The sequence below is a fragment of the Andrographis paniculata genome, unplaced genomic scaffold (genome assembly GCF_009805555.1).
Source record: "Andrographis paniculata isolate CXL003 unplaced genomic scaffold, ASM980555v1 Contig19END, whole genome shotgun sequence".
NCBI classification, from domain to species: Eukaryota; Viridiplantae; Streptophyta; class Magnoliopsida; order Lamiales; family Acanthaceae; genus Andrographis; species Andrographis paniculata.
In genome coordinates, this window is record NW_026137479.1 from 1061275 (window position 1) to 1083617 (window position 22343).

Genomic DNA, 22343 nt, shown 5'->3' on the forward strand with positions numbered 1-22343 from the left:
TTCGGGTTCGATTCGGTTTTGCTTGTGTTTCTATCGTTTCGGCTTTCGGCTTGAGGTTTGAGATATTATCTACCTTTGGATTTTTATGGAAAAGATGGATGTCCATATTCCGATAAATGTTGTTCTGTCCGGAGATAATTACAGTTTGTGGGCACAATCGATGAAAAGCTTTCTGATAGGTAGGAAATTATGGCGGATTGTTACGGGGATATAGTTGCTCCAGTTGCTCCGGTTTCTATAGGAGAAGTTGCACCTACCACCAAAGTTGTTGAATTTTATATTGAAAAATTGGAGGATTGTGACAGTAAGAACCATCAAATTCTTACTTGGTTGCGCAATACTTCCACTCCGGCGATACATGTGTAGCTTGCCAATTTGAAACTGCTAAGGCAGCGTGGGATTTCTTGGCAGTCCGCTTCCGTGCTACTGGTTTAGCACACTATTATCAGTTATGGAGCACTCTTCATGATCTAAAACAGGAACCAGGACAATCTATCAACGACTTCCTTGCGCAAGTGCAATCCCTTTGGCATCGGTTGGATCAAGCTGAGATCAGTCCTGATCATCTTTGCCTCATTCAGGTCTTGATGGCTTTGTGTCCAGAGTATAAGGCAGTTCGTGCCTTTTTGTTACATCAGCACCCACTTCCTACCTTGGATGCAGCTATTCAAGAGATTCTTTTTGAGGAAACTCGTCTCCACCTAGCCAAGGCTCCTCTGCTTGATTCTGCTCTTGCGGTCACCGCCCGAACTCCTACTCAAAGTCGTTCCCATCGCTGCAAACGATGTCAGTCTTCTGATCATGACTTCGGTCATTGCCCCAAGGTGGAGTGTCACTACTGTCATGTTTTAGGCCATACCATACAATATTGTTCTACTAGGCCGTCTCGCTCTGGCAGTAGTAACTACAAGCCTCGGCATATTCGTTGACCTTCTCAGTCTAGTACCTCATTTGTCACAGCCTCTGCCACACCTGCGCCTGCGCCTCCTACAATTCAGGACCTGGAGTTTCTTCTTAAACAGGTTCTATCTTCCAAAACCACCATGTCTACCACATCAGGTAACTCTCCTTGGTATTTTGATTCTGTCTGCAGTAATCATATGACCTCTGATATACGCCTTATGACCTCTATATCCACCACATCATCCCTACCTCCTATCCTTACTACAAATGGTACCCATATGCCCATCACCCATACTGGACATACATCCACCTCATCCTTATCCCTCTCCGACACATATTGTATTCCACAATTAACCTTAAATCTGATTTCCGTTGGTCAATTGGTTGATCAATGTCTCACAGTGATTTTTTCTTCTAATGGTGTGCAGGTTCATGATGCGCAAACCGGGCGGACCCTCAGGAAGGGCCGGAAGACGGGCCGCTTATTTGAACTTGAGTCACTCCAGCTCCCTCGTCCCTCTATCTCGGCTGCCACCACCTCTACACCATCCTGCCTTCAGTGGCATCATCGTCTCAGTCATGCGTCATCCAATAAACTCAGGTTTTTGATTAGTTTGGGTCGTTTGGGTTCTGTCAAGTTTAAGTCTTTTAATTGTGTGGATTGTTCGTTGGGAAAACGACCTCCCTTGTCATTTCATCATAGTACTTCCGTTGCGGATACACCGCTTTCATCAGTTCACTCGGATATTTGGGGACCTTCGCCCGCTGTATCTATGAATGGTTCTTGTTATTTTGTGATTTTTATTGATGACTATTCTCGTTTTACATGGATTTACTTTATGCGGCAGCTTTCTGAACTTCCATCTATTTATATGGACTTTGCTAAAATGATACATACCCAATTTTCCTCCACCATAAAAACTCTCCACACAGATAATGCTCTTGAGTATACCGATTCATCCTTCCTTCGTTTCCTATATGATCAGGGTACTGTTGTCCAACGCTCCTGCCCATACACCTCCCCACAAAATGGTCGCGTCGAACGTAAACACCGAGATATCTTCGATACAGTCCGCACCCTTCTCTTATCTGCCTCTTGTCCGGATCGCTTTTGGGGGGAAGCCGCACTCACTGCTATCCACACTATAAATCGTGTCCCTTCCTCTTTCATGGGTAATGTCAATCCATTTGAAAGACTATTCAATCGTACTCCTGATTATAGTATTCTCTGCCCTTTCGGTTGTGTCAGTTTTGTCCTTTTCTCTCCTCATGAGCGCACTAAGTTAGAACCTCGCACGCGTCTGTGTTGCTTCCTGGGATACATGTTAGAGCATAAGGGTTATCGTTGTTGGGATCCCATTTCCAATAGGCTACGTATTTCTCGTCATGTCACATTCTGGGAGAATACTAAATTCTCTACCTTGTCCCACTTTTGAGTCCCATTTGATCGTTCGTCTCCGTTCTTTGCCTTGTCCTCTCCACCTCTATTCCCCTCCAATGACACGGCCCCGTCCCCCGCTCCTGACGTTGTCCCGGTTGCGCCTCTTGAACCGACGCTGATCCCCGAGCCTACTCCTACTCTCGATTCCGATACATCACCATCACCAGAGCCTGACACTACTTCGATCTCAGACCCTGATCCTGGCACTCGCCGTTCCACTCGGGTTAGTCACCTTCCTACTCACTTACTTGATTATCACTACTTCTCTGCCACCTTGTCCCACCATGAGCCCAGGTCCTTTCGTGAGGCATATGCGGATTCGTTGTGGCGGCAGACTATGTCTGAGGAGTTGCAGGCTTTGGAGAAAACCCATACGTGGGATATGGTTGATCTTCCCTTTGGCAAGAAACCTATTGGCTGCAAGTGGGTATTCAGAATCAAAACTCACTCTGATGGATCCATCGAGCGCTACAAGGCGCGTTTGATAGCCAAAGGCTATACCCAGCAGTATACCCAGCAGTATGGTATAGACTATGATGAGACATTTGCCTCGGTTGCTCGTCTCACCTCTGTCCGCTGTCTTATCGCTATTGCTGCAGCTCGTCGGTGGCCCCTGCACCAGCTCGATGTCAAGAATCCGTTCTTGCATGGTGATTTATCCGAGGACATTAATATGTCTCCTCCTCCTAGTTTTCCTACCTCTTCCAAGGTATGTAAACTTCGTCGTGCCCTCTATGGTTTGAAACAGGCACCTCGAGCTTGGTTTTCGAAATTTAGCTCTGCTCTACTCCAGCTTGGCTTTACTTCCAGCAATCATGATTCGGCTCTCTTCCTTCGACGTGGGTCAGCTGGAATTACTGTTTTACTACTTTATGTGGATGACATGATCATTACGGGAGATGATGCATCATGTATCTCTGAGCTGCAGGCTCATCTACACCGCCACTTTGAGATGAAGAGTCTAGGGCCTCTTCGGTACTTCCTCGGACTTGAGATCTCCGACACCTCTGACGGATATTATCTCTCTCAAGCCAAGTATGCCTCCGACCTCCTGTCTAGTGCCGGTCTCACTGACTCCAAGACTGCCCCTACGCCTCTTGATTCTGATTGTCGTCTTACTCCGATGGACGGCGTCCCCCTTGATGATCCTACTCTGTATCGTCGGCTGGTGGGAAGTCTGATCTACCTGACTGTCACCCGACCGGATATTGCCTATGCCGTCCATATCGTCAGTCAGTTTATGTCTGCTCCTCGGACGACTCATCATTCTGCTGTTCTATGGATTCTCCGGTACATCAAATGTACTCCCCTTCATGGGCTTCATTATTCAGCTCGTTCTTCCTTAGTTTTGACCGGGTATTCTGACGCTGATTGGGCGGGAGATCCCTCTGATCGCCGCTCGACCACCGGATTTTGCTTATTCCTTGGCGACTCGCTTATTTCGTGGCGCAACAAGAAACAGATGGTTGTCTCCCGGTCTAGTGCAGAGTCCGAATATAGAGCTCTTGCCGACACCACTGCCGAGCTTCTATGGCTTCGCTGGCTGCTGGCAGATCTCGGAGTGCCTCAGTCCTCTGCCACTATTATCCATTGCGACAGTCAGAGCGCCATGAAGATTTCGACGAATGATGTCTTCCACGAGCGTACGAAGCACATTGAGATCGACTGTCACCTTATACGTCATCACGTTGTTCATGGAAACATCTCATTGTCTCCCATTCCCCTCTGCTGATCAGACTGCAGCGGATTCACCAAGCCTCATCTTCCCGGCTGTTTTCAGTAATTCTTGAGCAAAGTCAAGTTGGGTTCCACCGTTCCATCTTGAGTTTGAGGGGATGTTGATAGATATTGTATATATTTAGATATATATATATCTCTGTCTAATATATCTCTTATATAAATATAATATTGTACTATAATCATAAAAAATGAAAATATAGTTTATTCAATTAATTCTAGGAGTTGATTGCAGCCCACAAGAAGCTAAGGTCGCATGTCGCCCGATGATGATATGATGTGATGATATTTACAAGCTGCTCTGCTCATATCTTTAATATTTCTGGTACACACACGCCCAGCTAATTATATACGTGTATATATATATATATATATTTATATAAAGTGTGACGTTTTTATTTGTGTATGTTACTATAGTGTGTATAAATAGACTTTGCAACAACTTGGCTGTACAAGAAGATTTATTTATTTACTATTATGGAGTATATATTACAGAGCCAGAGCCCAGAGGGCATCCTATCATGTTTGGTCAGATCAGATCATATAGATTATAGGAAGTATTATAGATAGATACGGATGAGACAAATAAATAAAAGAGAATGACGGGTCACTTGTAGTAAATAAACAGTGGTTTTTTCTTTAGATTTAGGGTAAGGTAGTTAGCTAGGGATATGGATGCCATGGCTTTAATTGGCTGCCTTATTATATATATACTGAACCAGAAGGAGCAGTGATTGATTATATTCAAAATATGCATGCATGTATGTATGTTTGACTGAAAGCGAATCACTATCCCTTCCCAAGATCCCAATGATAAATTATCTACCTAGCTATATATATAAATCGAAATTTAATGAAAAGAATTGTTGAGATATTTTAGATATTCAGTTTTAGATTTATATCTAGATTTGATCTTATTCATAGATTAGATTACTTAGATTTGAGTCTATCGAATATGTTTTGTATTGTCTCCTTATTTTGATGATACAATCTCATTATTTTCCCCTAAAAATTTCTAACAAGAATATATAGATAGATATATTAAGAAAACACGACTACTAAGTAAGAGGAAGAAGAAAATTGGCATGATATGTGTTATTTACTACCTCATTTTGGCCCAACAAATAAATAAAATAAATTCCTAACTTTGATTGTGTGACATTATTATGTTAAACAAGCAACTGTACGGTTGTATGATATCTTAAATATATATATATATACAATTTTGCATGTGAGTGTTGACTCTATAATATTAATAAGGAAAAAGCAAAAATATATCAATCCCCTTAGCTTCTTTTGTTGTATACTACTGCTACTACTACTACTACTACTACTACTACTTTTTAGCTTTATTTTAATTACCCACCCATTTTGTTTTTATATCTTTCGGCTTTCATTGCTCTTTCTCCATTTTTTGACTCACATTATTATATTTGTTATTATTATTATACACCACACCACTCTTATTATTTGATCGAATTCTTAGCGAGTAAGTACTTTTAATTGCTTAGTTTATTATTAATTACATAACAAATTTAGCGCACACTGAATAGAGACATCTTATGCTCTAGCCCTAGCCTGTTTATTAGAGCGTGCATGATTTCACAGGGTGAAGGTGATTGATTAGTTTTAAATAGGCTATGGAGGAAGATTTATGCAATCATTGCAGCTAGGGAGGGTTGGGTTTTTTCACTGTTGTTGTTGTTATTATTATTATTATTATTATTATTATTATTATTATGTGAATTGTGATTAGAGGCTACTTAAACTTCTCCCTCTGTTTTTTATTTGGTCCTCTTTGCAGCTTATAAAAAGAAGCTAAACATGGCAATATGATTGTAATATTTAAACATGCGAGTCTCTAAAGGGGGACAGTGGTGGCCTAAGCTGTCTCCTCTTTCCTCCGCATCGATCTACTTAGCTTAGCTTGGACCATTTCCAATAAATTTATATATATATATATATATATATATATATAAATCTTATTTAACTTGCTTTTTTACATTATTGAAATGAGGGGTGATATAATTGATAAAATTGCATGCTTCATGAATCATCATATATCTATATACCGTGGCCTGCTAGGATTAATTAATTAATAATTTCGGATTATTAATTTATTAACAATAATGAATATTGTATTTTATTTATTTTTTTGGATTTTTCAGAAACTAGTGTGTGTGTGCATGTATTAGCTGGATATGGTTGACGAATGCGATAAAAACATGCATGATCAGTTTTTAAGACACAAACACAATTATTTTAATGATGATGGCGTAATTATTTATAGTATTTCCGGGAAGAGAAATTTGGATATTTCTCTGTTACAAATGTGATTAATTATTTAATTTATTAGTTATTATATACTAACTGCGCCGATTTGGCCAAGCGTTTCACATGCATTAGCCTTCTGTCACGTGCGCGCACGTGATCTCTCCTTGTTTCCGCTACACGTAAATTAATTTTTAGTCTGCTCTAATTTGTATTAATTGTCTGTAATAAAAATTTGGTGATATTACGAGCTTGTTATTCATTGCGGTCATATAAAATACTGATGGCTGAAGTTATTGCTATTATTATTATCATTTACTTGTCTTTAAGGGATTGATGATGGATTGCAGCCAAAACTGCCCCACAAATTTGTGTAATATTTTAAAAGTATTATGTATTCAATAACAATAATAATAAATTAGTTACAAATTATAAAAGTTAGTTATAAATTATAAAAAACTATAAACAGGCCAAACAAATGTATCTTAGTAATAATTCATCAAACATTGAATTGGATAGAATGACGAACTGGCTGCATTATTATCGATGAGACAACTTCCTAGTTGAGCAGGTCTGTTTAATATACCTCAAAATAAAATATTTAAAAAGTAATAATTCAATAATATTTTTACTTTTATCAATAACCAACAATAAGAAACCCAAACCCAAAATGCTTACCCACTAAAAGCTAAAAAAACAACCTAAAACAACAAGCTCTTGCTAGTAACTAGATGCCAATGTTGTTTTGTTTGTCCTTTAGTTATGCCTCATGCACACATGATTCAACAGTATCGAGGCAAATCACATTAATAATATATTAACTATTTCCTGAATTACTGTATGAAACACTGTTTATAATATGCGTTGTTTATTGTTTGTATTGTCATGAATTTTATTGTGGAAAAAAACATGACCCACATTAATGAACTTCTAACTATATATAGTCATGGTTTGTTGTTTTATATATATATATATATATTTATCACTATAATTTTATAAATATTATGTTTATATAAATATATTGTACAAAACATTATACTTAACAATTATTTTATCCTAAAAATATTAAAATATGAAATAAAAGCAACAACGCACAAGAAGACATTTAAGTAGATAACATAGCCAAAAAAAAAAAAAATAGTTAACATAGTCAGGCATCTTTAGTTACGCTTCATTTTTGTTCTAAATTGAGATATATTGTGAATTTGATTCTTCCTATCTCAACAAATATTAAAACAATTAGACTAGATTATCGAATACATGTGATAAATTAAATACTAGTGTTATTAAAAGTAAATAAAATAGTTGTCTCCTTTCATGAAAAGCAAGAGTGCAATACAGTAAGTATTGTATATTTGTATTGTGCAGTGCACGGACAACGAAAAAGAGTGAGCGTTACAAAAACAAGGGAAAAAACATTAAAAAGAAAAGGGAAATAGGAAGGAGATTTAATGGAGAAGATGGTGGAGGTGTGGATTGAGTAAAGACGGATTTTCAATTTTTCTCCCTCAGGCTTTTTCTCCTCTCCCTTTTTTCTTACTCTTAACAAGGCACAGCCCTTGCTTGTGGCTGGGTTTCTGCTTCCATCAATGCTTTCACCGTTGATCTTGTTCCTTTTGTCAATGCCATTTGCCCAATCAAACTGCAGCAGAAGAACTTCTTTTGCTGGTTTTTAATCTGTAATCATTTATATTAATTTTGATTTCTTCTTCTTTGGGTTAATTGCTGCAATCTGTCTGTTTCTCTGTCGTCTATCAACATCTCCTATTTGTTTTGATCGGATCTGAAAACGACTCCCGCAACAATACTCCTAGTGCTAGTGAAGATTATATAAAGCTTTTCACCGGTTGAAGATTCGATTGCTTTTCGGAGAGGAGTTATTTGAGGGAAGGATTAATTGGTGGTTTCCATTTTCTTCTGTTCAGGTGAGTCGACTCAGATTCGTTGTTTATTGGTATTCTCTTTATGTGAGATTTGTGTTTTGCTTACATGGCCTTTTCTCCATTTCAAACCAAAGTATCTTGACAATATTGGAATGGGTCAGAGTTTGATTAATTTAGTTCATACGGTGTATGTCTACCGGTTTCCAAAATTCTTGGGCTCTTTTAGGTTTTGTTGCTTGTTTGATGTTAAGAAGATAGGGACTTTTCAGGACTTTTTTTTTTTTTTTTTTTTTTGGAGAATCACAGGAGAAAGATTACTTGTGCTGCGTGCTATTCATAAGTTAGGTTTTGTATCTGATTTCATTTTCTTCATAATGTGTGTTCAAAGATTGACTTTCGGACTAGAATGAACTTGTTGGTGGTCCAATTCGGACAATACGGTCATTTCGATTGTGTCCTATGGTAGATTTGGTTGTTGCATATATCTTGTCACTGTTTAGATTTTGCGGGAAGTTCGATCTGCTTAAATTTGTTGGTGATGCAGTGTTGTGATTATGCCCCACACGATCGACTTGCTTGTCCACGGTGTTGGTTCCATAGGGATGCCATCCGAATCAGTTGGCAATGTGGATAATAATAACAACTCGTCTTCTTCTTCTTTTCCATCGGCCATGTCGTCTGGGAAAAGTCGATTGCCTGAAGCTCATGCAGTTCTCAAGGATCATGTTATGAAGCATTCACATAAAACATCTAATTTTGTCACTCAGAAAGATGAAGGTAACAGAATACCGAAGGAAGTCAATGTGCAGTTACAAGGAAAGGAAAAATATTCTCTGAAACATCTTGTGGCATCAGAAAGCAATGAGGATGAGGATGATGATGATGATGATGTGTTACCCGATGACCATGACAATCTGGGATCAATGAATGCTGTTGCTCCATTACCGGATAAAGGAGGAACTGTTGACCTGTCTAATGTTCAGTTGAAATTGAAACCGGGGACGAGCTATTGTCCGAGCCCTCAAGGTAGCTTTTACTCTGCGACACTGTACACGGAAGCTAAACAAAGCTTCACCAACACTGAAGTGAGTGAATGTGCAAGCAGCATTGGGAAATCCGGTGCGAGTGGGGATGTTAGCAACTCATGTGGTGAATTCATTGAGAGTCAGAAGAGCAGCAGCATTCACAGAGGAAGCACCGGGAGCGATGGCAGCGATGAAAGTAGCTCTAGTAGCTTTACTAGCGCTATGTACAAACCCCACAAATCCAATGATATACGGTGGGAAGCAATTCAGGCGGTTAGATCGCGCAACCACGGAGCGCTTGAGTCGAAGAATTTCAGAATTTTCAAGAGGCTGGGACGCGGGGACATAGGGACCGTCCATCTGGCAGAGTTGATAGGCACGAGAACTTATTTTGCCATCAAAGTGATGGACAAAGAAGCTCTGGTGAGCCGGAAGAAGATCCTGAGAGCTCAAACCGAGAGAGAGATTCTGCAGTCTCTGGATCACCCCTTTCTTCCCACTTTGTACTCTCACTTTGAGACAGAGAATTTATCTTTCCTTGTGATGGAGTTTTGCCCTGGTGGAGATCTGCATGCCCTCCGGCAGAAACAACCCGGGAAGTTCTTCCCGGAGCATGCGGCCAGGTACAATAAATATCTATCAGTTTGCTGCTGTGCGACTGGCGAATTTGTTTGTTTGTTTGTTTATTTACTGTTTTTGAGTTTTCAGGTTTTATCTGGCGGAAGTTCTTCTTGCTTTGGAATACCTGCACATGCTCGGGATCATTTACAGAGATCTCAAGCCAGAGAATGTTCTGGTGAGGGAAGACGGACATATAATGCTCTCGGATTTCGACCTGTCGTTGAGGTGCGCTGTGCAGCCAACCTTAGTGAAGACATCCAATCCTAACACAGAATCCAAACGTTCAGGCTACTGTGCTCAGCCGTCGTGCGCCATTCAGCCAGCCTGCATCCAACCAACGTGCTTTGGACCACGCCTGCTCGGCAAGTCCAAAAAAGACAAGCAGCGCCAAAAGACAGAACCACACGCCCAACTCATTCCACTTCCGGAACTCATAGCTGAGCCCACAAGTGCTCGATCCATGTCCTTTGTTGGCACGCATGAATACCTTGCCCCCGAAATCATAAAAGGCGAAGGCCACGGCAGCGCGGTGGATTGGTGGACATTAGGCATATTCTTGTATGAGCTCTTGTTCGGCCGGACGCCCTTCAAGGGATCGGGGAATCGGGCGACTCTGTTCAATGTGGTGGGGCAACCCCTGAGGTTCCCGGAGACGCCCACAGTGAGCTTTGCTGCTAGGGACTTGATCAGAGGATTGCTGGTGAAGGAGCCACAGCACCGACTCGCATACAGGCGCGGCGCAACCGAAATCAAACAGCATCCATTTTTCCAGAGCGTGAATTGGGCGTTGATCCGGTGTGCTAGCCCGCCGGAGATACCACCACCGGTGGGAATGCAGCAGGATGCAGCTGCGCCGCCTGCAGCAGTGAAGATGGGAGGCGTGGATGTCAAGCCTGCCGGTAATTATTTTGAGATTGATTTCTTCTAGTGGGTCATCCTTAATTTGAAGTGTAAATTGGAAGTAGCTTTACTGGATTTTCCTTTTGATGAATCTGAGTCGAGTTAGTTTATTGAAAATGAAAACCTTTGGTAGGACTGATAGTGATTGTGAATCTTTGTTTCATACGTCGTGGATTCTGCAATCGTGTCTTACCCCCTACCAATGCCATTGTCATTATCATTGTTTACTCCACGCCACCCCCATTTCGGCTTCCTTTCCTTCGCGTATCTTATCAGTTAAAACAATAATACTCCTACTTTGTAGGGGTATTTCTATAAAAGTACTTTAATTAATTTTATTTACCTATAAGCATAAAAGAAATAAAAGTGTGTTTTTTCTGACTCCATACATTCTTTTACTATTTACGTTTTTATATTTATAAAACATATAATAATATATTAAAATATTATATTTTCTTCGTTCGGTTAGAATGTTTATTTATAATGTATATATATAAAAAATAGATACATGTGAATGTGAAGATATTGATGTTAACTTTGAAAATATTTATAATATATACTTGAAAAAAATAGATATTTTCATCATAAAAAAATATATATAATACTCTACTATTATTTAAATAAAAATTCGATCAATCCAACTTACTTTTACGGAACAAACACACCATGGTGACATCATTTGGCAGATTATTCATCAAAGCTGGAATCAATTTCCATTTATAGCTTGGAGGGCAAGTCACTACTGCAGATACAGTACAATGGCCCGCTAGTTTACAGGAAATGCGTAGGTCCTGTCGACTGCCCGAGGTTCGGAGTTAGCTTCGGATAACGGTCGGCGCCGCAATCGACGTTTATCCGAACCTCTGCTACGGAAGTCCCAAACCTATTAGTGGGTATTTCCCGCCCTTTCCTAGCCTTTTACTTAGTCCAGTGGGTCTGACGATACAGAATTTTCGCTCTTTCATACTCCGCAGCTTCGAAGCTTTGGCCTTTGGGTTTCCAGTAGCTTAAATTGATCCCGCCTCTTCTGATTATGGCTAGGTACGTATAATGATTGATTCATTCAATCTGCTGTTTATTCGTTAGATGAATTCTGAAGAGATCAGTCCCATAGTGATGGAGTAAAGAAAATACTTTGGAATATTAACGGATTTTCTGTTTGACTACAAAGGTGTTTCTTCGTTGCGCATTTGGATTGGTTGTAATGTGCTTCTTTTGTTGGCTTAACGTGCATTTTTGCGTGATAACAGGGCTTGGATTCTTGATGGCCGAGGAATTGCCAGAAAGGTGAAGAATGCTAGCCTTCCTGCTGCGAATCAAATCAAAGATTGTGGAGCAACTCGAGAATGTCCTAATTGCCACTATCGCATTAATAATAGTGATGTAAGCTCTATCGAATATGTTTCTTCCTAAGATTGAAGCAATAATGAATTATCAAACAGTGAATGCATTTCTCAGTCTGTGCACTTGATCAATAGCTATTGGACTTGCAAACATTATACCTTTTCCAATTCAACTTGGGGTTAAAATCATAATGGGTGTTAACTATCAAAAACTGAATTCTGTTTTCTTCTTTGTGAAGTAACTGTCTATTCTGCCAATTCAGGTGTGTCACGATTGGCCTGGTCTCCCAGCTGGGGTGAAATTTGATCCATCTGATGTTGAACTGTTGGAGAATTTAGCTGCAAAATGTGGTGTGGGGAACTTCAAACCACATATGTTCATTGATGAATTTATCCCAACTCTGGAAACTGATTGTGGGATATGCTATGCCCATCCAGAAAATCTTCCTGGTGAGTCAATGCCTAACCATTTTTAGAGAAGTGTGTGAGCTATTGTTTTTCATGTAATCTGAAAAGTTCTAACACCAGAAATTTGCCCTCCATCCTTCTTACAAGTGTAAAAAGTAAAAAGAAAAGATCTCTTATATTTATCATATTTTTACCAAGCTTGGTGTGTAATTCATTTTTTTTTTTTTTTTTTTTGCTAATAACCATCTTACATGCTTTAGGTGCTAAAAAAGATGGAAGCAAAATGTTCTTCTTTTATAGGATAAGTAATGCATATGCTAGCGGTCAGCGCAAGCGCCGTAGAATTGATAATGAGAACAGCATGATGCCATCAGTTCGGTGGCACAAGACAGGGAAAACGAAAAGTGTTATGGATAATGGCATTCAGAAAGGTTATAAAAAAATAATGGTTCTGTTTGAAGGATCATCAAAGGGTGGGTCGAAGTCTGATAAATGTAACTGGGTCATGCATCAGTACCATCTGGGTACTAATCAAGACGAGCAACAAGGGGAATATGTTGTTGCAAAGATTTTCTATCAGCAAGCAAACAAGAACACTATAATAAATGAGAGTTCCTTGGAAATCGAACGATCAAATGGACTTCCAGTTCATGCAATTCCAACTCCGAGGACCCCTAAAACATATATTCCCAATCCTCGCCGTTTTGAGATTACTCCATCTCCTGTCAAGGTTGGTAGCAACTTGTGTTCAAGAGATGCATTTATATCAATATGCGCAAACATATTATGTAACTGCGAAGATGTACTTTTTCATGCTACTTTGTCTTACCTCATATTGAAACTACTAATTAAGGAGCAGGAAACGGGGAACTCCAAGAGAACATTGGATCTACCTTATGCTTCTCAGTTGGAGGATGAAATGGAGCATGCCACCAGCTTGGCTGGAGATTTTGATGATATTGATTCCTTATTCTGCAAGGAGATCATTGATAATTTTGCTACATTCACTGAATGGAGACCCAACAATGTGATTTCTACTCAGTTGGGTGGCAACACAAGTAATGCATGGCAGACAGATGATCATGGATCGTGTGCAATTGATGATCTCAACAACAACGAACTCGACACTCCTCCCGATTTCCCGGTTGCAGTAAGCCCTTAATATATCCATCCCATTTCTTGTGTACCTTAGTCTCTATGGATCTTTAATATTCTTGACACCTTCTGTGTTATGCTACAGGATTTGCAGTTTGCTTCCCAGGACAGTGTATTCGACTGGCTAGATCGGTTATAATGGACAAGCATTAAAACTTGGACTGGCTACAACCAAGGAGGAAAGCAATCGCAGTCCATAGGTATCATCACTACCTGTTACCGTGATTTTCAAAATTCACTACGGTATTAGAAATTCTGTGCTCACAAAAAATTGAATGACATTAGCTGCACCAAAATTAGGTCACGTATCCATTCAGTAGGTGTGTCTAACTAAATCATGTTGGTTTATTTGTCTGGTGTAAATGACTATGACTATGAATTAAAAATGAAAAGAGTTATGATTATAATAATTATTATTATTTTTGTGGGGCATATGCAATGATTGTGCTGTGCTTTCCATTAGATAATATTTGTTGGCTTCATGCCAACCAGAGAAACTGCAGCCATGTTTTGTGGGCAATATAAATATACAATGGCCAAACAAATCCATCTCTACTACATGTCATTGTTACATAAGCTTTGATAAAGCAACTAATGCGGCTCATCAAATCCTGTGAAGTCAGAGTTACAAAAACAAAAGGAAAAAATCTAAGCTCTATCTATGATATGATAGATCTCTAATACTCAACAGTTAGCAACAGGAAATGTGTTTCCTGCTAAAAATTAATAAAATAAAATTCTGATGTTAATATATGTGCAGACCTAAACTATTTCTAGTGGAAGCAGTATATACATCTAAACTTGTTTTCCTATCCCTGAGTTGGCAAAATCATCACACTGATGATTGGTTTCTCAGCCATGTTCTCTCACACAATTCCCTGGCAAGAGATACTTGTACTCTTGTGCATTTTCCAACAAGTAAAATGGAAGATGAACAGCTGAATTAGAACGTGGGATATTCCCCATCTTCCCAATCATTTCTCTAAATGTGTACTCCTCCGGCAGCATGTCGAATAGATTCGCCCCGTGGCAGATCTTGTCTTGTATCCTTTTGGGGCTTAGGAAATGCGAGAAGCGTACCCTATCTGTGTGGCTGTATGCCTTCATCTTGAATACAAAATCACTGATGTACCTGAAGCAGAAGCTGCAATGCCATCCAGAGTCTGATAGCAGGTAGTCGGTCTGGCGATAATGCGCATACCGCGTCTTCCCTTTTTGGTACCTGTGGATGGAAGCCCTCCAACTCCCGAGGTCGTATTGGAACTCAAAAGAGTATAGATAGTTCCTCAGCTGTAGGTGCAGGATCGGAGGGATGTCATCACACCATCTCAGTAGATCAATGGTATGACCACTAGGAATCTCATCTACATCAGACATGATCAGTAGATCATCGTCTTCAATCCCTGCAATTCGTAGGAGCTGATCGAGGGCCAGTCTCTGGTAGGCCTCCTCGATGAAGGGATTCTCGCCCTTCCGGAACCTGCCCCCGATTAGGCCATATGTCAGCCGTGGCTCCACGAATTTGAACTCGTCCCGGCTCAGGGCAAAGTTGAGGGGCTTAGGAATGGCAGTGAAAGTGGAGTTGGATTCGAGCAGGACAAACTGTGTGATGTAAGGATAGAGCTCATTCCATCGGATTTTCAGCATGTCCAATTCGTTGCTGAATAGGACAGCGTCGTAGACGCGCCTAGGATAGTCGCGGATGCCCCAGCCATGGAGGTTGCAGAGGGTCTCCATGGATACGTTCTCGTGGTAGTAATGAGTGAGCGCGATGAATGGCTTCGGTGGAGACTGCCATAGCGGCCGGAGGAAGTAGGAGATCTTCTGCCCGTGGAGGTATATGCCCACAACAGCTGTCGGAAGAATCAGAAACAAAAAGACAATGCTTTTTGCATCCAGTCCTAGGATCAAACACCGAAGTCTTGACAGGCTAAACGGGGAGCCCTGAAACAGCAAACAAACAAACAAGAAAGAAACTCAACAAAGTTAGGTAGGTAATGAGTAAGTAGATTGATCCTGAATTTACAGAAATAGAAAACACAGAGAGGAGAAAACAGCATACCCGATCGCACGCGTTTTTGCAGATATCATCACTCTTTTTGGAGCTTGAATACCCATTAGATAACATGAGGACACAAATTTTCCTGATCCCAGAATGAATGTATGTATGTGGCAAAAGTTCCAAAAAAAAGTACAAAAATTGTCTTTCAAGTTTCCCTCCTTGGAAAACAATCAAATCCCTTTCTCTAGGTATCCTTCCGTCAACAAATACGTAGAAGAAAGAATCCAATCCGCAGAGAGAAAAAGAAGGAGGGAAATATTTAGGAATTTCCAGGACCAAAAACACAGGGAAATTGGATAAGCTTGTGAATTGCCTGAAAACAGGGCAACTTCCCGGAATGGAGGGATATGTTTATTTCCCAACTAGGTTTCTCAAAATTGCATCTGCCCTTTTTCCCCCTTCTATTATATTCTAAACTTTGCCTTATATTCCTTCTTCTCCACAAAAAATTGCAGAAATCTAACAGGGCTGGAGAAAGAGGAATAGAAATTATTAAGAGGATATGGAAAATGATGTGTATGGAGAGGAGGATCACATGCGAACGCTTTATACTAGGACGATGATTAAAGGAACCAAAAAATAAAAAAGGGATTCTACCAATCGATATTATTATTCTGATAGGAAAATTGGACACAGCATCATCTCAATTCTTTCCTTTTGCTTTTTTTTGAATTGAATATGGAAGGCCCTTCCCATGTGGAAAACTGCAGCATCTTTACACAACCTCCATTTCTTCAAACCTGCTTGTTCCAAACTCCTTAAATAATAAATTGTATGTTGTGTTGTATTCAGACAGGCAATTCCAAAAGAGAAAAGGTTAAAATTTTGGTGAAAAGAAGCCACGAAAAATAAGGGAAGGAAGTTAGGAGTTGGGCGGGGCTCAAAATCTAACACCCAGAAAGTAAGGGATGGTTGCTAAACCAAAGTTTTTGATTCAATGGAAATGAGCCACACACAACAACAGACTCTGCATAATATAAATAATCTATTATTAGCAGCTTCCCAGAAATCAACACATGTCTTTGTATGTAGCCCGGCCATATCATCATTTCCTTTCCAGTTTGTGTCTGGCCCGGCCCCATCCATGATCCGTCAGCTTCAGACATAGGTCAGGTCAAATACCATTGCGGACACCGAATATGCTCCATAACCCATACTCCCACCTCTTCAAGAAATCAACAGATCAGATCAGATCATGAAGACTGTTAAAACGAACACCACGTGGAAAGAGGTGATGTAATCAAGCTGCAATAAACTATTCTCAGAATATAGATTACGTTGATGCATGTGTGATTGATAGCTTTCGATTGCATCATTTTAAAAAAAACCATTTTAATTTGACTAGCTACAGCAACATAGAATTAAATAAATGCTTTGCTTGTTGATAGTTTTCTCTGTTTTATATATCTACCTTCAGCCTTTCAGGTGGGATTGTTTAGGCTTATATATATAACCTCAGTTGTAATAAATACTCTATTAAATAATAATGCGTTTGGATGTTTATCTTTGTCAGCCACTCATTTGGAAGTTTTTGGACTGTCTTCTTACACTTGACTTTTTGTGCCTTTTAAGAATTATTGCTCAACCAACCTAGTCTTAGGCTGAGTCAATTTAGCCCGTAGAGGAGTTCACCTAGCTGCTTTTCAATGAATCCCCCTTTATTTATTAAAAGAAGGCATGTACTATATTTATTGGACTATAAACTGACCCCGCTTCTCTATTGTTAATTAGGGCCTGAAATGTTTCTAGTGAGATAAATTATTATAAGTTCTGATACTTCCCTTAGTTCATTTTTATTGTAGTACGTATGGGAAGACATCAAGTAATAGTCCACTATATAAATATGATCAAGTAACATGGCTGTATTGCGGGACGCATTTATACTTTTTAGTATCCGAATTCAGAACTATCATAATATGTAACAGTTTCCCTTATGTTTCATTCATATGATTTATTACAGCTGTCAACATCTAATCTAATATATATATATTTACCGTTGGTTTTGGTTCGCCCAATTTTCCTATTTTTTTTTTTAAATTTTTCTTTTGTGGGATCCTTTTTTCTTTTTTTTTTATATTGGCGCATTAACATTTATTTTTTAAATTTTTTAAATTTTCTTTTAGTGGGATCCACTTAAAATTAACAACAATTTTTTTTTATATTTTAAAAAAGTTTTTCTTTGTGAAGCCCACTTAAAATTAATAATAATAAAATAAAATAAAGATGAGCGAGGCTGTTAAAGAATAATGAAAGAGGATTGGGTGCTAAAAAGAATCAACACCTATGTTGATAGTGTAAAAATTAGTTATACTAATTTATTTTATTAAATTATATAATTAATGTAATTATATGTAATCACATTTATACTATCAGTACTGATTTTTTAGAATAAGCACCAAATTCTTTCTCAAGAATAATACTACTAATATACATTATTAGTAATTAATAAAAAAATATATTAAAAAAATAATTATAAATCAAAATAATTAAATAAAGTAATTAAGATTAAAAAGTTATAAATTATAAAAAAAATTGTGCAATAAAAAGAATATTATTTATATAATTTTTACATAATAAATAAATAAATAATACTAAAAATTGATCTTAAAAAATAATTTAATTTATTTACCTGATTTTTATATTAAAAATTTATATTAAAAAGTAATTTAATTATTATATAACAACAATTAATTTTAATAATTCAATAAAATTTATAAATTGTGAATACCAATCGACGTCGATTACTGGTCACACACACAGACCGATTGCGACTCGAGAGGGTGAAAGGGGGGAGAAGAAAATAGCAGAGAGGTTTACGGCCCCTGTGCAACCCTAGCGTCCCCGGTCTGCATTCGGTCTCGTTGTTCAGAATTTTTGTTGACGAAGACAAAAGAATGCTCCGGTAAGAGGCGCAAGGCGGCGATGGCGACGCCGACGGCGACTAAACCCTAGTCCATGTTTTTTCCTATAAACCCTGTTACTAATTTCAATCCAATTGTGTTGACAGTCTAATTTCAATCCAATTGTCTCGGACTCTCTTTGTTTTCGGCTAGGTCTCGGAAACCCTGTTCCCGAGGGGAACGGTGGAGGAGGAATTGCTGGTGGAGGCTTGACAATAGGGGAATCCCTTCCCGCTACGAAAGGCCCCGCCGATGGAGCGTACTCTTGTTCATCTGTCAAACAAGGTGAGATCGAAGCATCAGTCATTGCAAATGGTGTTCATACCTTCATCGACAAGTCTGCTGTCTTAGTTGACTCCACTAATCAATTAGACATTATAAAAAAGTTGGTATATGCAATTAATAAATAGATTTGTTTTCTGAATTACATCTCGTTCTGTTTCTTTCTCGATCGCTTCGTTTCTACTGTTGCTTTTCGAAATACCACACTTTCCTCGCTAACTGTTTTTGCATGGGTTTGAAGGTCTTGATTGCGATTGCGAGTTTCTGCATATACTCTATTGTTGTGCGAATGGTGGTTGAGATCATTGTGATGTATCCTATTCAGCACTGCACTTATTGCCCAGCAATGGGCAAGTTACTTGTGCTTCTCACTGGAGGAATTCCTGTTGCGATGCCAACCGTATTGGCTATTACAATGACAATTAGTTCCCATCGTCTTTCTCAAGAGATAGAGTTCTACACACCTTATGAGATCTGTTGAAAAATGGTGGGGCCAACAAGATCTACAATTATTTAGCAATAATTGTAGAATCTACTTTCTTAAGTTACAGTATTAATTAGTACAATTTTGTTGTTAATATCTTCGGAAGTGATGACTAAAGAATGACAACCATAGAAGAAATGGAAGGCATGAATGTGATCTGAGTGATAAAACTGGAACTTTGACACTGAAGAAAACTAGCGTTGAGAAAATTATTATTGAAGCAAACACTGTCTGCAGTTAATATATCAAAATGAACTCAACTATTGAATCCTGTTTGGATATTTGAAATACCAATGTAGGTCTTTGCTAAAGGAGTTGATCCAGACACTGTTGTTTTAATGATTGCGTGGGGTTTTCAGTTGGAAAATCAAGATGCCATTGATGCAGCAATAGTGGGATGCTTGCTTTGACACCAATGAGGTATTTATACCTTCCGTTAAATCTTCTATATTTTGTATATGATGTTGGCCTTTTATATTTATTTTACATGATGTATCCCTGAATTTGACATGGTGAACCCCATATGGGGTTACCTTATTTCTATATCATTTTTCCCTCTGATACACAACATTTTCAAACAAAAGGCAAGGTCTGGAATTCAAGAAGTTCATTTCTTGCCGTTCAATCCGACTGATAAGCTTACATATTTACCAGTCTTGTATAATACACTGAGCCAGCAAAGCTCCCTCTAAACGGTTATGCCGAACATCTATTAATTGAATGTTGCTGCAATGCCCTCAAGTTGTCTTGATTAGTCACAGATTTGGCTTTCCAAATAATAAATTATTGCATACAATAGATCTGATAAAGAGCATAAATTGAAATCTGTCATTGATAAAGTTGATGAGCGTGGAGTACGGTCAATTGGAGTTGAAGACCAGGTGAACTGATAATATTGTTAACTCGTAGTACAAAGTTTGATATTAAATCAAGACATGTATGATCGATTATGACATGGGAGCTGTTAATCTGCACGAGGTTCCAGATGGAAGAAAAAACAAGGCAGAAGGTCCATGGAAATTTATAGGACCCATACTGCTTTTCCATCTTCGAAGCATGATAGTGCAGAGACCTTTAGAAGGGCTCTGAATCTTGGTGTAATTGTTAAAATGATAACTGGTGATCATGTTATAGCTAAGGCTTTTGCATCTTAATTGATGGAAACTAGAAGATTTTGACACCCCACGATTAATAAAACTCTATACATAAGGAATGTGCTTTGGTTTGTATCAGGTAGCTCATTGTGCTTCTTCTGTTGTCAATGCTGCTGCTAATGATCTGGCCTTTTCCAAACTCCAAACAACAGCAGCAAATCCAGTAGCCGAACATCCCTACCCAATTTAGTATGCTCTTATAGTCTTTATGGTAATTCACTGGAGTCTAGAAGAGTTTTCCCTCAGCTTTTGCGAATAATTCTCTGCTAGTAGCATCTACAAAGTAGTAACTTTTTAGCATTATTATGTTATTAAGGTGGTTATGGTTTTCTGGGATTGACAAAGATTAAATTAGAACAACTGGACAAGTCAATCCAACCTTTAATGACAGCACTGCTTTGAAGCTCGATGCCCTTATCATTGTTGGGGGTATCCTTTTTGCTGTCCTTGGTATCGGAATTGGCTTAGGTTCTTGAAGCTCGGTGCTCTTGTAATTTTTAGGGGCATTCATTTTCCTGTCCTTGTTATCATAATAGGCTGCATTGTTGTAGGTTCCAGTTTCTTGGAATTTTCATATTTTGTGTTTGAATTGAAAGAAAGTGCCTTGCACGGTAAGTTCCTCTTTGTTAACGATAATATGAATTGGTAAAGTAAACAATTTAATTTTCCTTTTATGTAGTAGTTTTACTAGCTGTTGGCATTCCTGTAAACTTTAAATGAGTTTTGTAATACCTTTTTTTCTTTATTTCTTTTTAGTCATTTTTGCACATATACATTGTGCTCTTGCACCATATTTGTAGTTGTTTCTGTACGTGGGTCTGTTTGTTTGTGGGGTTTTTGGTTTGGATTTGGGTTTGCCTTTTAGATAATAAATGTTTGAATTGAAATAGTTGTTTAATGAGAAATAAATATTTGTTTGATATGATTTTTTTGAATGTAAGAACTATATTTTAGTGTAATGTAATATAGTAAATGAAATTAAGTGTTTTATTTGATTTTTGAGGGAAAAAATTGATATAGTAGTATATATATATTCATTATTCAATATATAATTTAATTAAAACATTACACTTGTATTATTTTTATATTTAAAATTGGTCAAAACCCGTCGAGTCCAGTAAGTTCTATGACGAGCCAAAATTGCTCAGTAAGGAGACGGCATGGGAAAATGCAGTCTGTTAAAGCCCACACGCCCAATAGGCTATGAAAAGCAGCGCTCTATAAACCAAATATAGTTCAAGGCCCGGCCCGGCCCGTCAAGAAAGGCCTCCGCTCGGTTGGGCCAAAGCAACAGGGTCACATGATGTGTTCCATGCCCACCCGACAGAACCACATGCAGTATCCCAGAAACCGACAGAACCACGTGCTGTCAGCAAAGTCCACTCCGACACAATGTTTTAGCAGCGCGGGCCTCCATGGCCCAATATTTTGGAATCTTCAGTTTTTAGGCCCATTTTTGTTAACAATAAGGCCCATATTTGATCCGACAAACCCACATGTGTTGTCCAACTATTGCACGTGTTGTCTCTCAAAAGGAGACATGCGCAAATGGGCCTTACTGGGCCTGCAGCGCCACCAAAACATTGTGATGGGCCTCATCAGCCCAATATTTTGGTAGCGTTGAATTTTGGGCCTATTTTATTTGACATCAACCCATAATGTAAAAATTTTGGGCTTTTTGGGCCTGCGCCAAAAAAATATTTTGATGGGCCTCATCAGCCCAATATTTGGACTGTTGACTTTTGGGCCTATTTTATTTGATCCGACAAATCCA

At 38.8% G+C, this 22343-nt stretch overlaps 3 protein-coding genes and 1 long non-coding RNA gene across 11 annotated transcripts; 3 read left to right on the top strand and 1 right to left on the bottom strand.

Annotated features, from left to right (window-relative positions):
* Positions 1 to 7730: 7730 nt before the first annotated feature.
* Positions 7731 to 11141, top strand: LOC127244553 (protein kinase PVPK-1-like). Its single transcript, XM_051265128.1, has 3 exons — positions 7731 to 8277; positions 8780 to 9883; positions 9969 to 11141. Exons 2-3 carry the CDS (start codon positions 8790 to 8792, stop codon positions 10807 to 10809), a joined length of 1935 nt encoding a protein of 644 aa, XP_051121085.1. The 5' UTR covers positions 7731 to 8277; positions 8780 to 8789; the 3' UTR covers positions 10810 to 11141.
* Positions 11142 to 11512: 371 nt separating this feature from the next.
* LOC127244541 (SUPPRESSOR OF GAMMA RESPONSE 1-like) lies at positions 11513 to 14106 on the top strand. Of its 3 annotated transcripts, none has more exons than XM_051265106.1 (7): positions 11514 to 11674; positions 11756 to 11822; positions 12032 to 12164; positions 12388 to 12574; positions 12793 to 13262; positions 13386 to 13682; positions 13773 to 14106. In XM_051265106.1, exons 2-7 carry the CDS (start codon positions 11815 to 11817, stop codon positions 13824 to 13826), a joined length of 1149 nt encoding a protein of 382 aa, XP_051121063.1. In that variant the 5' UTR covers positions 11514 to 11674; positions 11756 to 11814; the 3' UTR covers positions 13827 to 14106. The 3 variants fall into 3 exon arrangements, with proteins under 3 accessions (XP_051121064.1, XP_051121063.1, XP_051121062.1); XM_051265105.1 differs by having other exon boundaries at positions 11514 to 11670; XM_051265107.1 differs by having other exon boundaries at positions 11513 to 11822; positions 13392 to 13682.
* Positions 14107 to 14215: 109 nt separating this feature from the next.
* LOC127244540 (uncharacterized) lies at positions 14216 to 16724 on the bottom strand. 2 transcript variants are annotated; one of them, XM_051265104.1, is made up of 3 exons: positions 16347 to 16724; positions 15750 to 16217; positions 14216 to 15631 (listed from the first exon to the last, which is right to left on the bottom strand). In XM_051265104.1, exons 2-3 carry the CDS (start codon positions 15813 to 15815, stop codon positions 14540 to 14542), a joined length of 1158 nt encoding a protein of 385 aa, XP_051121061.1. In that variant the 5' UTR covers positions 15816 to 16217; positions 16347 to 16724; the 3' UTR covers positions 14216 to 14539. The 2 variants fall into 2 exon arrangements, with proteins under 2 accessions (XP_051121061.1, XP_051121060.1); XM_051265103.1 differs by having other exon boundaries at positions 15750 to 16724.
* A 1757-nt stretch (positions 16725 to 18481) lies between these two features.
* Positions 18482 to 21250, top strand: LOC127244523 (uncharacterized). Of its 5 annotated transcripts, none has more exons than XR_007837216.1 (4): positions 18482 to 18651; positions 18803 to 18934; positions 19173 to 19835; positions 20649 to 21250. It is a non-coding gene; the product is annotated as an uncharacterized LOC127244523 (long non-coding RNA). The 5 variants fall into 5 exon arrangements; XR_007837215.1 differs by lacking the exon at positions 20649 to 21250 and having other exon boundaries at positions 19173 to 19418; positions 19715 to 19976; XR_007837213.1 differs by lacking the exon at positions 20649 to 21250 and having other exon boundaries at positions 18482 to 18706; positions 19173 to 19976.
* The last annotated feature ends 1093 nt before the right edge of the window (positions 21251 to 22343 follow it).